The sequence below is a fragment of the Procambarus clarkii genome, chromosome 54 (genome assembly GCF_040958095.1).
Source record: "Procambarus clarkii isolate CNS0578487 chromosome 54, FALCON_Pclarkii_2.0, whole genome shotgun sequence".
In the NCBI taxonomy this organism is placed as follows: Eukaryota; Metazoa; Arthropoda; class Malacostraca; order Decapoda; family Cambaridae; genus Procambarus; species Procambarus clarkii.
In genome coordinates, this window is record NC_091203.1 from 1,052,383 (window position 1) to 1,070,267 (window position 17,885).

At 38.2% G+C, this 17,885-nt stretch overlaps 1 protein-coding gene across 1 annotated transcript in view; it reads left to right on the forward strand.

The window, feature by feature from the left end:
* Nucleotides 1–17,538, forward strand: part of LOC138352573 (nicotinamide phosphoribosyltransferase-like) — a 174,342-nt gene extending 156,804 nt beyond the window's left edge. Inside the window, exon 11 of the mRNA XM_069305062.1 lies at nucleotides 16,934–17,538. Coding sequence (XP_069161163.1) covers nucleotides 16,934–17,068 — 135 coding nt within the window. The 3' untranslated portion in view covers nucleotides 17,069–17,538. The remainder of the gene's footprint in view (nucleotides 1–16,933) is intronic.
* Nucleotides 17,539–17,885: the final 347 nt, after the last annotated feature.

Below are 17,885 nucleotides of genomic sequence, written 5' to 3' on the forward strand. Positions count from 1 at the left end.
TGAGATGGCCCGGAAAGTAGAGTTGGAAATTCTGTTGGACGACATATTCGACCTCGAGACACAAAAGAAGGTCACTACCAAAGATACCTTACAAGCAGAACTTATTGCAGAAGGAGGAAAGAATCGAGGCAACTACAGAAGCACCATACTGTCCCCCGAGCTTAAAGCGGCAGCTAAAAGCCTTCGTGAGAACAAGGAGATAGTTGTCAGGAGAGGTGACAAGTCGCCAATATGTCATTCTTAAAAAAGACGAATATCTGGCGAAAATGAACATCATACTCTCTGACCAAACTAAGTTCCAAAGGGTAACGAAGGACACTACAGCCGAATTAAAAGCAAAGGTCAACAAACTGATCGAAACTGTGAACGCCAAGAAATCCGAACTCCACCTGCCAAAGATCATTGGGGAATATAAACCTGGATATGCGTATGGAAATGTCAAGACGCACAAGCCTGGAAACCCACTTCGGCCAATCATTAGCCAGATACCCACACCCACGTACAGACTGGCGAAGCGACTCAACGGCCTGCTGACTCCTTATGTTCCTTGCGCCTTCAGCCTGAAGTCTCCAAAGGAATTTGTTGACTTACTGCGGGGCACACGGGCCACAGGGATAAGAGCCTCGTTGGACGTAGAATCGCTGTTTACCAACGTACCTGTGGACGAGACAATCGGAATGATAGCCGACAGAGTGTATCGTGATCCAGCCTGTACTCCTCTTGACATACCAGAAAATATTCTGAGGAAACTACTCCAAGCTTGTACTAAAGAGGCACCCTTCTTGAGCCCGGATGGGCACATGTATAAGCAAGTAGATGGGGTCGCCATGGGTTCTCCCCTAGGTGTCCTGTTTGCAAACTTCTACATGGGTACCATCGAGCAAAAAGTCTTAGTCGACATGAACTTGAAACCGGCCATATACTGCAGGTATGTTGACGACATTTTTACACAGGTACCTGATGTCAGACATCTGCAGGAGCTGAAGGAGGCATTTGAGCAGAGTTCCGTGCTGCGTTTCACTTACGAGATGGAAAAGGATGGGAAGCTGCCCTTTCTAGATGTAACAGTCATGGAAAAGGGCGGAGGTTTCCACACTGCAGTCTACACTAAGGAAACAAACATAGGAATGTGCCTAAATGCCAACAGCGACTGCCCTGACAGGTACAAGAGGAGTGTTGTTAACGCATATGTCGACCGTGCTCTCAGCCACAGCTCAGAATGGAAGCAAGTCGACGAAGAACTCTGTAGGGTAAGGCAGGTCCTAGTCAATAACGGCTTCTCCAATGGTTTCGTCGAAGACATCATAAGAAGGAAAGTGAAAAGCCATGCAACCTCTGAAGAGACAACTAACACAACACCTATACCCTCTATTAGACTATTTTACAGGAACTTCTTTTTCACAGCTCATAAAATGGAGGAAAGGGTCCTGAAAGATATTGTTAATAGAAACGTTATCCCTACAGACAAAAATCAGAGGATACAACTGACGATTTACTATAAAACCAGAAAAACGGCCAGCCTACTCATGAGAAACTCTCCAGACACAAAACAGAACGCTTTAAAAGAGACTAACGTCGTCTATGCCTTCAAATGCCCACTTGGGGACTGTAAGCTCCAAAAAACCCAGTATATAGGCAAGACAACAACATCTCTTTCTAGGCGTTTAACGATGCATAAGCAACAGGGCTCCATTAAGGAACATATAATCTCTTCCCACAACCAAACCATCGCCAGAGAAATCCTAGTAAACAACACAGAAATCATCGATAGATACAGCGATAGCAGGCGGCTTGACGTTTGCGAGGCACTACACATCAAGAAGTCAACACCAGCAATCAACAGCCAATTATTGCACAACTATATTCTACCCACCTCAAGACTCCGCTCCAATATAGAAGCATCAAGAAATATGGACCAATAGGCTTTCTACAAACACTTTTATTCAATACCCATTGTTTGTGTTCTGTCTTGTGTTGATACTTTTAATACCCTATTAATATCCCCTTTTGTTCTGTCTTGTGTTAATGCCACATCACCCCTCCCACCTCACTCAAATGTAGATATAAATTCGGAGATACGTAAGTTCTATTCAGTTGTGTATTTGTGAACTAAAAGTCTTTGAAAATGTAATAAGTTTTACGAAACGCGCCCGTGTCGCGTCAGACTAGAAATAAAAATGAATTTTGGAGAATTGATTTTTGATTTACCTCCAACAGTGAAGCGTAATGTACGAAAGATTGAGAAAATTCGTGTTAGAATTATTAATCTTACTTTTTCGGTCATATTTAATAATATATGTCTACAGGAAAGACTACTACCAAAATATACTAATATATATATATATATATATATATGTCGTACCTAGTAGCCAGAACTCACTTCTCAGCCTACTATTCAAGGCCCGATTTGCCTAATAAGCCAAGTTTTTTCTGAATTAATATATTTACTATAATTTTTTTCTTATGAAATGATAAAGCTACCCTTTTCACTATGTATGAGGTCAATTTTTTTTATTGGAGTTAAAATTAGCGTAGATATATGACCGAACCTAACCAACCCTACCTAACCTAACCTAACCTATATATATAGGTAAGGTTAGGTTAGGTAGCCAAAAAAAGCTAGGTTAGGTTAGGTTAGGTAGGTTAGGTCGACGAAAAAACATTAATTCATGAAAACTTGGCTTATTAGGCAAATCGGGCCTTGCATAGTAGGCTGAGAAGTGAGTTCTGGCTACTAGGTACGACATATATATATATATATATATATATATATATATATATATATATATATATATATATATATATATGTCGTACCTAGTAGCCAGAACTCACTTCTCAGCCTACTATTCAAGGCCCGATTTGCCTAATAAGCCAAGTTTTCCTGAATTAATATATTTACTATAATTTTTTTCTTATGAAATGATAAAGCAACCCTTTTCTCTATGTATGAGGTCAATTTTTTTTTATTGGAGTTAAAATTAACGTAGATATATGACCGAACCTAACCAACCCTACCTAACCTAACCTAACCTATATTTATAGGTAAGGTTAGGTTAGGTAGCCAAAAAAAGCTAGGTTAGGTTAGGTTAGGTAGGTTAGGTAGACGAAAAAACATTAATTCATGAAAACTTGGCTTATTAGGCAAATCGGGCCTTGAATAGTAGGCTGAGAAGTGCGTTCTGGCTATTAGGTACGACATATATATATATATATATATATATATATATATATATATATATATATATATATATATATATATATATATGTATATATATATATATATATATATGTATATATATATATATATATATATATATATATATATATATATATATATATATATATATATATATATATATATATATATGTATATATATATATATATATATATATATGTATATATATATATATATGTATATATATATATATATATATATATATATATATATATATATATATATATATATATATATACATATATATATATACATATATATATATATATATATATATATATATATATATATATACATATATATATATATACATATATATATATATATATATATATATATATACATATATATATATATTTATATATGTATATATATATATATATATATATGTCGTACCTAGTAGCCAGAACGCACTTTTCTGCCTACTATGCAAGGCCCGATTTGCCTAATAAGCCAAGTTTTCCTGAATTAATATATTTTCTCTAATTTTTTTCTTATGAAATGATAAAGCTACCCATTTCATTATGTATGAGGTCAATTTGTTTTTATTGGAGTTAAAATTAACGTAGATATACGACCGAACCTAACCAACCCTACCTAACCTAACCTAACCTATCTTTATAGGTTAGGTTAGGTTAGGTAGCCAAAAACGTTAGGTTAGGTTAGGTTAGGTAGGTTAGGTAGCCGAAAAGCAATTAATTCATGAAAACTTGGCTTACTAGGCAAATCGAGCCTTGCATAGTAGGCTGAGAAGAGCGTTCTGGCTACTAGGTACGACATATATATATATATATATATATATATATATATATATATATATATATATATATATATATATATATATATATATATATATATATATATATATATATATATATATATATCTGAAAACTCACACCGGTCGTGATGGTCAAGTGGATTAAGGCGTCTTGTACATACAGTTGCGTTGCTCCTGGGAGTATGGGTTCGAGTCACTTCTGGGGTGTGAGTTTTCAGTTGCATATTGTCCTGGGGACCATTCAGGCTTGTTCGCATATATATATATATATATATATATATATATATATATATATATATATATATATATATATATATATATATATATATATATATATATATATATATATATATATATATATGTATATATATATATGAATTCTACCCTCTTTCAAACACAATTATGTTAAAACACTTTAATCGTCAGGACAAATGGAAAACTTTTGACAAGCCGCCGGCTTCCTGTCGTTTTCGAAGTGGAATGTTGTTGCGTATATTAATACATGTTACCAGGTAAATTTCGGTAACTAATAAAATTCCCCCAGTCTATCGAATAAAAAATTCTATCGAATTCATATGTTTGAAAAGAGCAGAGCTCTCTTCCCCATTTCTGATAGGCGTTGTTGTAGTCCGTGCATAAAACTCATCTGGGAACCCTTTATCATTATAGTTGGTTACACTTCAGCGTAACAAGTAGGTTTGGTAAGTATGATTTTTTCTCTTTATAAATCCCTGATATAATATTTGGGGAAGTACAAATGACAACCGATGCCTAGGGTGTCAGATTTATAGATTTTTTTCGAGGGACACTTAGCTTATTGAAACAATAGCCAAATCAACCCATATTCTAAAAAGAGAGAACCTATAGCTACTATGAATCAAATGGACAAAATTTGGGCTGTAGTATCCAAAAGAGGTTTACGTTTTATTCAATGGACCACTATAAAGAGCAAACCAAATAATAGAACAGTGATAATAAGCCTAAAAACCAGTCCTAGGCATAAATAAGCAACCCTAGACACATAACCCACAAATCTGAAAATAATATAATTGTCATGTCATAATGTGGACCATTATCAACTCATGCAATGGTAACATGACTTGCTAATGGTACAGGAAGAACCGAAACGTCGTCGCTTCTTTTATTTTTCAGATGTGTGGGTTGAGTGTCTAATTTTCATCCACGTTATTGCGACTTAATATCCACGTAAGCAATCCTAGTCAAAATATGGCAGCCAAAGCCTTAGTACATCTGCATTATGTACATTTAGAACATACGCATGTAATATACAAGGCCTAGGGAAGTTAATAATTTGTACTTCCATTTGTAGTAATAATTGATACTGTCACTTTGTGATGACAGATTGACAGGTTAGCCTAACGGTATGGGAGCTGGTGTTGAAGTCGGGATAAAAGTCAAGAATGTCTTCAGACATATGCATCGGTTCCAGGTCACAATCTACGCATCATCGTGAATGTTTGAAATTCATAATATTGGAAGGATTTTCCTACATAAGCCATCACTTGGTGGTAAAGCTGTACGGGGGGTTGGTGTTGGCGAGGTTGTGTAACATGCAACATACAGAGGTTGCAGCCATGTAAGATGCAGGTTGGGCGCTAATACGAGCTCTTCACTCTTGCAGACATGCAACATTGATGGGTACAGTTGTCCTCTGTCGGAGATCAGGGAGTTTGTAATAGCACAATATGTTGGACAAGTGTTGATGGACACTATGTTTGGACACGTGTTGATGGACACTATGTTTGGACACATGTTGATGGACACTATGTTTGGACACGTGTTGATGGACACTATGTTTGGACACATGTTGATGGACACGTGTTGATGGACACTATGTTTGGACATGTGTTGATGGACACTATGTTTGTCCAGGTGTTGATGGACACTATGTTTGGACACATGTTGATGGACACTGTGTTTCGACACGTGTTGATGGACATTGTGTTTGGCCACGTGTTGATGGACACTATGTTTGGACACATTTGGTTAGAAATGTTAAAAAAGAGATAAGGAAAGCAAAAAGAAACTATGAAGTTCGCATAGCAGGGCAAGCAAAGACAAATCCTAAAGAGTTTTTTCAGTTATATCGTACTAAGACTAGGGAAAGGATAGGTCCATTAAAAACTGAAACAGGTCAATTAACAGATAGTGATGAAGAGATGAGTAGTATTTTTAATAAATATTTTGTATCTGTATTTACTAAAGAGGAACTTAACAATATGCCTTCAGCCGAACAAGTCTATGTGGGTGGGGACGAGGACAGGTTGACGAGTTTAACAGTTACCAGGGAGGATGTTCTTAAACAAATAGTAAAACTCAAACCAAACAAATCCCCAGGGCCGGATGAAGTGTTTACCAGGGTGCTTAAAGAATGCAAAGAGGAGCTTTGTGACCCACTGTCAACCATATTTAATAAATCAATAGAGTCAGGCAGAGTGCCAGAGTTTTGGAAAGTTGCTAATGTGATACCAGTTTTTAAGAAAGGAGGTAGATCACTTGCGTCTAACTATCGACCAATTAGCCTAACGTCTATTGTGGGAAAGTTACTCGAATCTATAATAGCAAATAAAATTCGTCTTCATCTTGAAAAAAATAAATTAATAATTGAGTCGCAACATGGTTTTGTAAATGGCCGTTCATGTTTAACAAATTTGTTATCTTTTTATTCTAGCATAGTTGAGGCAGTTGATAGTGGTAAGGATTGTGATGTTGTATACCTTGACTTTAGCAAAGCTTTTGATACAGTGCCACATGAAAGACTGATTAAAAAGATAGAGTCTCATGGTATTGGGGGTGCTATATTAAGCTGGATTAGGGCATGGCTATACCAAAGGAAACAGAGAGTTAGTATAAATGGAATCAAGTCAGAGTGAGAAAATGTTGTAAGTGGAGTGCCTCAAGGCTCTGTCCTGGGACCTCTGTTGTTTATAATATATATATAAATGATTTAGATTCAGGTTTGAGTAGCAACATTTGCAAATTTGCCGATGATACGAAAATCGGTAGGGAAATTAATTCGGAGGAGGACTCACTATCACTTCAAGTTGATCTAGATAGGGTTTTGAAATGGTCAAAGGATTGGCAGATGCAGATTAATGCTGATAAATGTAAAGTTCTGTGGTTAGGTAATGATGATAGGGTTACAAGATACGAGCTAGATAGTGGTGAGATTGCGAAGTCGAATTGCGAAAGGGATCTGGGAGTTATGATTAGTAAGAATTTAAAACAAAAGGATCAATGCATAAATGTTCGTAATAAGGCAAATCGGACACTTGGATTTATTAATCGCAGCGTTAGTAACAAGACACCTGGTGTGGTTCTCAAGCTATATCTTGCTCTAGTTAGGCCCCATTTAGATTATGCAGTTCAGTTTTGGTCGCCATATTATAGAATGGATATAAATTCACTTGAACGTGTCCAGCGTAGGATGACTAAGTTAATTCCCCAAATTAGAAATCTTTCATATGAAGAAAGATTAACAAAGCTTAAGTTGCATTCACTGGAAACATGAATGATATTATGACGGGAAATGGAAACAAACCCATTATTTGTATTAGTGCAGGGGGTAATGATGTTGGACGAGTTAGGAGTGAGGAACTAATACAGAGATTCAGGACAGCCATTGAATTAGTTAGGAGCAAGGGAGGAATCCCGATCATATGTGGCATTCTTCCAAGAAAGGGAGTGGGAAATGAATGGATGTCACGGGCACTTGGTGTCAATTGAAGGCTGGAAAGACATTGCAAATCAAATGCAATATCTTTCATAGACAACTGGGAACACTTTATGGAAGAAATGAAATGTATGCTCGTGATGGGGTGCATCTATCGAGAGCTGGGGTTGTTGCTGTTGCGAACTCGTTGGAAGAAGTGGTTAGAGGTGTTTGTTTGGGTTTAAACTGTTAGTAGATAGAGGTATGGGAATTGATTTGGAGGAAAGAGGTAATAAAAGTATGTGTTTGTGGGAGAAAGGAATTGGCAAAATGATCAGGGAAAGAGAAGGGCCTCAAAATAACAATTCACTTAGGGTATATTACACTAACAGTAGAAGTCTAAGAAATAAAATTAACGATTTAAATGCTCTTGTCTGCACAGAAAAAAATAGATATTATTGCACTTACCGAAACGTGGATGAATGTAGAAAATAGAGAACTATTAGCTGAATATCAAATAAATGGATTTAAACTATTTCACACAGACAGATATATTAGACGAGGAGGGGGAGTAGCCATATATGTTAGGGACAATTTGAAATGTAGTCTCAAAGAGGGAATCAAAACTGAGCCACACACAGAAACTATTTGGATAGAATTATATGAAAAAGCAAATAATATTATAATAGGAGTTATATATAGGCCACCAAATTTAGACAGAATGGAAGCAAAGCATATATGGGAAGAAATATCTAGGGCATCTAGATCTAACAGTATTTACGTCATGGGTGACTTTAATTTTAGTGGAATAAACTGGTTGAACAAAACAGGGAATAGTGAAGCAGAAAATTTTCTAGAATTAATTGACGATTGCTTTCTTATGCAACACATTAAGGAACCAACACGGGAAAATAATATTTTAGATTTAGTGTTAACTAACAGGGAAACACAAATTAATGACATCGAAATAGGGAGTGAGCTAGGGAACAGTGATCACAAAGAAATCAGATTTAGTGTAGAATGGAATAGACCTGTAGGAGAAAATTCTGTTAAAGTGCCAGATTTTCGAAAAGCTGATTTTAATAGCCTAAGAAATTTTTTGGGTCAAATTGATTGGAAAGTCTTGGGTATGGGGTGGGGGCCGGTCTTGGAGCGAGACATGAACCCAGCGATAGGTAACTTAAATGGGGATTTCGATGTGGATTCAGTATATAACTTATTTAAAAATATTCTAAACAAAGCACAGGAACGTAGTATACCATACAAATTGAATAGATCGAATACTAATGACCCAAAGTGGATAACAAAGAATTTGAAGAACCTTATAGGTAAAAAGAGAGCTTGGTACAAAAGGATTAAAAATGGGGAGGTCACTTTAGAACAGGAATTCGTACAACTGGTTAGAAATGTTAAAAAGAGATAAGGAAAGCGAAAAGAAACTATGAAGTTCGCATAGCAGGGCAAGCAAAGACAAATCCTAAAGGGTTTTTTCAGTTATATCTTACTAAGACTAGGGAAAGGATAGGTCCATTAAAAACTGAGACAGGTCAAATAACAGATAGTGATGAAGAGATGAGTAGTATTCTTAATAAATATTTTGTATCTGTATTTACTAAAGAGGAACATAACAATATGCCTTCAGCCGAACAAGTCTATGTGGGTGGGGACGAGGACAGGTTGACGCGTTTAACAGTTATCAGGGAGGATGTTCTTAAACAAATAGTAAAACTCAAACCAAACAAATCCCCAGGGCCGGATGAAGTGTTTGCCAGGGTGCTTAAAGAATGCAAAGAGGAGATTTGTGACCCACTGTCAACCATATTAAATAAATCAATAGAGTCAGGCAGAGTGCCAGAGTTTTGGAAAGTTGCTAATGTGATACCAGTTTTTAAGAAAGGAGATAGATCACTTGCGTCTAACTATCGACCAATTAGCCTAACGTCTATTGTGGGAAAGTTACTCGAATCTATAATAACAAATAAAATTCGTCTTCATCTTGAAAAACATAAATTAATAATTGAGTCGCAACATTGTTTTATAAATGGCCGTTCATGTTTAACAAATTTGTTATCTTTTTATTCTAGCATAGTTGAGGCAGTTGATAGTGGTAAGGATTTTGATGTTGTGTACCTTGACTTTAGCAAAGCTTTTGATACAGTGCCACATGAAAGACTGATTAAAAAGATAGTCTCATTGTATTGGGGGTGCTATATTAAGCTGGATTAGGGCATGACTATACCAAAGGAAACAGAGTTAGTATAAAAGGAATCAAGTCAGAGTGGGAAAATGTTGTAAGTGGAGTGCCTCAAGGCTCTGTCCTGGGACCTCTGTTGTTTATAATATATATAAATGATATAGATTCAGGTTTGAGTAGCAACATTTGCAAATTTGCCGATGATACGAAAATCGGTAGGGAAATTAATTCGGAGGAGGACTCACTATCACTTCAAGTTGATCTAGATAGGGTTTTGAAATGGTCAAAGGATTGGCACATGCAGTTTAATGCTGATAAATGTAAAGTTCTGAGGTTAGGTAATGATGATAGAGTTACAAGATACGAGCTAGATGGTGTTGAGAATGCGAAGTCGGATTGCGAAAGGGATCTGAGAGTTATGATTAGTAAGAATTTAAAACAAAAGGATCAATGCATAAATGTTCGTAATAAAGCAAATCGGACACTTGGATTTATTAATCGCAGTGTTAGTAACAAGACACCTGGTGTGGTTCTCAAGCTACATCTTACTCTAGTTAGGCCCCATTTAGATTATGCAGTTCAGTTTTGGTCGCCATATTATAGAATGGATATAAATTCACTTGAACGTGTCCAGCGTAGGATGACTAAGTTAATTCCCCAAATTAGAAATCTTTCATATAAAGAAAGATTAACAAAGCTTAAGTTGCATTCACTGGAAAGGCGAAGAGTTAGGGGTGACATGATAGAGGATTACAAGTGGGTGAATGGACATAACAAAGGGGATATTAATAGGGTATTAAAAGTATCAACACAAGACAGAACACGAAACAATAGGTATAAATTGGATAAGTTTAGATTTAGGAAAGACTTGGGTAAATACTGGTTCAGTAACAGGGTTGTTGATTTGTGGAACCAATTGCCGCGTAACATTGTGGAGGTGGGGTCCCTCGATTGTTTCAAGCATGGGTTGGACATGTATATGAGTGGGATTGGGTAGTTATAAATAGGAGCTGCCTCGTATGGGCCAATAGGCCTTCTGCAGTTGCCTTTGTTCTTTTGGAAAGGCGAAGAGTTAGGGGTGACATGATAGAGGTTTACAAGTGGGTGAATGGACATAACAAAGGGGATATTAATAGGGTATTAAAAGTATCAACACAAGACAGAACACGAAACAATGGGTATAAATTGGATAAGTTTAGATTTAGGAAACACTTGGGTAAATACTGGTTTAGTAACAGGGTTGTTGATTTGTGGAACCAATTTCCGCGTAACTTGCTGGAGGTGGGGTCCCTCGATTGTTTCAAGCGTGAGTTGGACAAGTATATGAGTGGGATTGGGTGGTTATAAATAGGAGCTGCCTCGTATGGGCCAATAGGCCTTCTGCAGTTGCCTTTGTTCGTATGTTCTTATGTTCATGTTGATGGACACTATGTTTGGTCACGTGTTGATGGACACTGTGTTTGGACACATGTTGATGGATACTATGTTTGGACACGTGTTGATGGACACTATGTTTGGACACGTGTTGATGGACACTGTGCTTGGACACGTACATAACATAAGAACAAAGGCAACTGCAGAAGGCCTGTTGGCCCATACGAGGCAGCTCCTATTTATAACCACCCAATCCCACTCATATACATGTCCAACCCATGCTTAAAACAATCGAGGGACCCCATCTCCACAATGTTACGCGGCAATTGGTTCCACAAATCAACAACCCTGTTACTGAACCAGTATTTACCCAAGTCTTTCCTAAATCTAAACTTATCCAATTTATACCCATTGTTTCGTGTTCTGTCTTGTGTTGATACTTTTAATACCCTATTAATATCCCCTTTGTTATGTCCATTCACCCACTTGTAAACCTCTATCATGTCACCCCTAACTCTTCGCCTTTCCAGTGAATGCAACTTAAGCTTTGTTAATCTTTCTTCATATGAAAGATTTCTAATTTGGGGAATTAACTTAGTCATCCTACGCTGGACACGTTCAAGTGAATTTATATCCATTCTATAATATGGCGACCAAAACTGAACTGCATAATCTAAATGGGGCCTAACTAGAGCAAGATATAGCTTGAGAACCACACCAGGTGTCTTGTTACTAACGCTGCGATTAATAAATCCAAGTGTCCGATTTGCCTTATTACGAACATTTATGCATTGATCCTTGTTACGAACCCGGATCCAGCGTCCGTGCCTGGAGCAGTGACAAACACGCCATCTGTGGGTCAGCTCCCGAAACCCCCGCCAAACGAACGACGACACCTAGTGAGGACAGCGTGTACTGGCCTCGAGGACCAGTTTCCAGTCTGGTTCAGCGCTCAACACCGCCGCTCCTGACCTCTGGTGAGGTGGTGCTCCGACGACAGCGCCATCTAGGGAGTGGATATGTCGGGCGTTTGTATCTGAGCCTGTGAGTGTGGTGTATTAGTGTCCCGGTTATTAATGACGTGTCTGCTTACAGAGCCGACCTGGGACCACTGTGTTGAAGGTGTAGTCAGTCTACCCGAGGCAGCCAGTCTCCATACAGTGAAGTTTGCTGCAGCTTTTGTGACGTCGTCCCCCCGGAAGAACACTGTGGTGTGTTAGCCTGCCATTGGAGTGGCAGTTAAAGGATTTACCCGGGACCGACGGTTGGAGACGATAATCCACTGGGGTATTGAGGACAGGAGGGTGATTGGTGATATCACACGAGACTCCTGTCTAGGGCGTACCCTTTTTATTGTTCGTGGAGTGGCCGTACCAGCCTTGGTGGCTCAGTACCTGCCAGCAGACCTGCTGGACGTGTGGTTGACGGCCTCCACGACGGTGCCCCCAGTGGACCTGTGTTGTGGCTGACCTGTGGCCAGGGTAGGCTCGGCGTTCTCCGAGGACACGTCTTGAGGCCACGAAGAAAGCACCGCGGACTCAGCACCTAGCTTCGAGGATCCATAGTCTCCAGCAGAAGACTACAGTGTTGATCCCCTTGTAAAGTGTTAATACCCCTCCCCCTTGTGTACGTTTTATTTCTATATATTTAAATGGTGATGGTGAAAATTATATTATATTAAGTTCTTACCTTTCTTTCCCTACTCCCTTTAAGTTACTTGCGTCACGGATCGCATCCCTTGATAGCCTCTACTGGCTTGGGGCCGGATATATATCTTCCTCTAACTACATCAGAGTAAGAACCCCGTTGCGTCCCGAGAGGGCCGTAACAATCCTTTTGTTTTAAATTCTTACTAATCATAACTCCCAGATCCCTTTCGCAATTCGACTTCGCAATCTCAACACCATCTAGCTCGTATCTTGTAACCCTACCATCATTACCTAACCTCAGAACTTTACATTTATCAGCATTAAACTGCATCTGCCAATCCTTCGACCATTTCAAAACCCTATCTAGATCAACTTGAAGTGATAGTGAGTCCTCCTCCGAATTAATTTCCCTACCGATTTTCGTATCATCGGCAAATTTGCAAATGTTGCTACTCAAACCTGAATCTAAATCATTTATATATATTATAAACAACAGAGGGCCCAGGACAGAGCCCTGAGGCACCCCACTTACAACATTTTCCCACTCTGACTTGACTCCATTTATACTAACTCTGTTTCCTTTGGTATAGCCATGCCCCAATCCTGCTTAATATAGCACCCCCAATACCTTGATACTCTAACTTTTTAATCAGTCTTTCATGTGGCACTGTATCAAAAGCTTTGCTAAAGTCAAGGTACACAACATCGCAATCCTTACCACTATCAACTGCCTCAATGCTAGAATAAAAAGATAACAAATTTGTTAAACATGAACGGCCATTTATAAAACCATGTTGCGACTCAATTATTAATTTATGTTTTTCAAGATGAAGACGAATTTTATTTGCTATTATAGATTCGAGTAACTTTCCCACAATAGACATTAGGCTAATTGGTCGATAGTTAGACGCAAGTGATCTATCTCCTTTCGTAAAAACTAGTATCACATTAGCAACTTTCCAAAACTCTGGCACTCTGCCTGACTCTATTGATTTCTTAAATATGGTTGAGAGTGGGTCACAAAGCTCCTCTTTGCATTCTTTAAGCACCCTGGCAAACACTTCATCCGGCCCTGGGGATTTGTTTGGTTTGAGTTTTACTATTTGTTTAAGAACATCATCCCTGGTAACTGTTAAACTCGTCAACCTGTCCTCGTCCCCACCCACATAGACTTGTTCGGCTGAAGGCATATTGTTAAGTTCCTCTTTAGTAAATACAGATACAAAATATTTATTAAAAATACTACTCATCTCTTCATCACTATCTGTTATTTGACCTGTCTCAGTTTTGAATGGACCTATCTTTTCCCTAGTCTTAGTACGATATAACTGAAAAAAACCCTTTAGGGTTTGTCTTTGCTTGCCCTGCTATGCGAACTTAATAGTTTCTTTTTGCTTTCCTTATCTCTTTTTTAACATTTCTAACCAGTTGTACGAATTCCTGTTATAAAGTGACCTCCCCATTTTTAATCCTTTTGTACCAAGCTCTCTTTTTACCTATAAGGTTCTTCAAATTCTTTGTTATCCACTTTGGGTCATTGGTATTCGATCTATTCAATTTGTATGGTATACTACGTTCCTGTGCTTTGTTTAGAATATTCTTAAATAAGTTATATATTGAATCCACATCGAAATCCCCATTTACGTCACCTATCGCTGGGTTCATGTCTCGCTCCAAGACGGGCCCCCACCCCATACCCAAGACTTTCCAATCAATTTGACCCAAAAAATTTCTAAGGCTATTAAAATCAGCTTATCGAAAATCTGGCATTTTAACAGAATTTTCTCCTACAGGTCTATTCCATTCTATACTAAATCTGATTTCTTTGTGATCACTGTTCCCTAGCTCACTCCCTATTTCGATGTCACTGATTTGTGTTTCCCTGTTAGTTAACACTAAATCTAAAATATTATTTTCCCGTGTTGGTTCCTTAATGTGTTGCGTAAGAAAGCAATCGTCAATTAATTCTAGAAAATCTTCTGCTTCACTATTCCCTGTTTTGTTCAACCAGTTTATTCCTCTAAAATTAAAGTCACCCATGACGTAAATACTGTTAGATCTAGATGCCCTAGATATTTCATCCCATGCGAACAAGCCTGAATGGTCCCCAGGACAATATGCAACTGAATGCAATTCCTATGCAATTGCATATGCAATTTCATCCCATAGATGCTTTGCTTCCATTCTGTCTAAATTTTGTGGCCTTATATAATAGGAGTTATATATAACTCCTATTATAATATTATTTGCTTTTTCGTATAATTCTATCGAAATAGTTTCTGTGTGTGGCTCAGTTTTGAATCCCTCTTTGAGACTACATTTCAAATTGTCCCTAACATATATGGCTACTCCCCCTCCTCGTCTAATATATCTATCTGTGTGAAATAGTTTAAATACATTTATTTGATATTCAGCTAATAGTTCTCTATTTTCTACATTCATCCACGTTTCGGTAAGTGCAATAATATCTATTTTTTCTGTGCAGACAAGAGCATTTAATTCGTTAATTTTATTTCTTAGACTTCTACTGTTAGTGTAATATACCCTAAGTGAATTGTTATTTTGAGGCCCTTCTCTTTCCCTGATCATTTTGCCAATTCCTTTCTCCCACAAACACATATTTTTATTACCTCCTTCCAAATCAATTCCCATACCTCTATCTACTATCAGTTTAAACCCAAACAAACACCTCTACCTTGAGGTTACCTTGAGGTGCTTCCGGGGCTTAGCGTCCCCGCGGCCCGGTCGTCGACCAGGCCTCCTTGTTGCCGGACTGATCAACCAGGCTGTTGGACGCGGCTGCTCGCAGCCTGACGTACGAGTCACAGCCTGGTTGATCAGGTATCCTTTGGAGGTGCTTATCCAGTTCTCTCTTGAACACTGTGAGGGGTCGGCCAGTTATGCCCCTTATGTGTAGTGGAAGCGTGTTGAACAGTCTCGGACCTCTGATGTTGATAGAGTTCTCTCTCAGAGTACCAGTTGCACCTCTGTTTTTCAACGGGGGTATTCTGCACATCCTGCCATGTCTTCTGGTCTCATGTGATGTTATTTCTGTGTGCAGGTTTGGGACCAGCCCCTCTAATATTTTCCACGTGTAATTTATTATGTACCTCTCCCGCCTGCGCTCAATGGAGTACAGTTTTAGGCTCTTTAGTCGGTCCCAATAGTTTAGATGTTTTACATCTAAACCACTTCTTCCAACGAGTTCGCAACAGCAACAACCCCAGCTCTCGATAGATGCACCCCATCATGAGCATACATTTCATTTCTTCCATAGAAGTGTTCCCAGTTGTCTATGAAAGATATTGCATTTGATTTGCAATATCTTTCCAGACGGCAATTGACACCAAGTGCCCTCGATATCCATTCATTTCCTACTCCCTTTCTTGGAAGAATGCCACATATGATCGGGATTCCTCCCTTGCTCCTAACTAATTCAATGGCTGTCCTGAATCTCTGTATTAGTTCCTCACTCCTAACTCGTCCAACATCATTACCCCCTGCACTAATACAAATAATGGGTTTGTTTCCATTTCCTGACATAATATCATTCATGTTTCCAACAATATCACCAATTCCAGCTCCCGGAAAGCAAACCCTTAATCTGTTCCCCCTATCTCTGGCACAAAACGTTCTGTATAAATACCTCACCTGGGAATCTCCCACAACCAAAATTCGCTTCGATTCTCAATTTTCCTTTCGAGCAGTTTGAGGGACCTGCGCTTCAATGCTCACCAGTGCTCACAGTGTCCATCAACACGTGTTGATGGACACTGTTTGGACACGTGTTGATGGACACGTGTTGATGAACACTGTGTTTGGACACGTGTTGATGGACACTTTGTTTGGACACGTGTTGATGGACACGTGTTGATGGACACATGTTGATAGACACTGTTTGAATATATAGGAAATATTAAAAAGTAGGGCTCCCAAAATCTTTTAATAAAAACTTTGAATTTAGCATTAGTAAGATCATTACCATTTTCACCAAGAACTGTTAATTCTATACCAGGTTCTATATTTCAGGACCTACTTGTTCCGGTGTTTGAGAACGGAGAACTTTTGATGGATTACACACTCCAAGATATCCAGGAGAGAGCACAGACCGTGCCCAACGACTTCGACGTTATCAGGTTCCTGGAGGAGGACAGAGGTTATTAGATCGGTGTTTGCATCAGTGACGAGGGACGCCTTATATAAGGCTTCAAGAACTTTGTTGTATTTAAACATATTATGAGCTACCAAGGGGCTTAGACCTATTATGTTCTACCAAGGGGTTTAAATTTATTATGAGCTACCAAGGGATTTAGACCTATTATGTTCTACCAAGGGGTTTAAACTTATTATGAGCTACCAAGGGGTTTAGACCTATTATGTTCTACCAAGGGGTTTAAACTTATTATGAGCTACCAAGGGGTTTAGACCTATTATGTTCTACCAAGGGGTTTAGACCTATTATGTTCTACCAAGGGGTTTAAACTTATTATGAGCTACCAAGGGGTTTAAACCTATTATGAGCTACCAAGGAATTCAAATCATATTTTCTATGCTCCTTTTACCCATATGACTTTTAAAATTTATTTGTAAGATACAAATTTACAGAGGAATTAAAATTGCATTTACCCACTAAAGCATTAGTTATTATACCTTTTACCCACTACAGATTTGCCCAGTAAAACCTTTACCATCATAGCTTTTTACACTATTGACATTACCCGTTATAGTTTTACCCACAAGAGCCTTTACCTACCATAGCTTTACCCATATAGCTTTTCAAAAGTAATAAATAAGATACAGAGGATTAAAATTATATTTACCCACTATAGCCCTTACCCGCTATAGCCTTTACTTCCTATACCAGTTACCCAGTATAGCCTTAACCCACTATAGCCTTTATCCACTATAGCCTTTCTCACTATAGATTATACCCACTATAGCCTTTACACACTATAGGTTTTACTCCCTATAGCCTTTACTC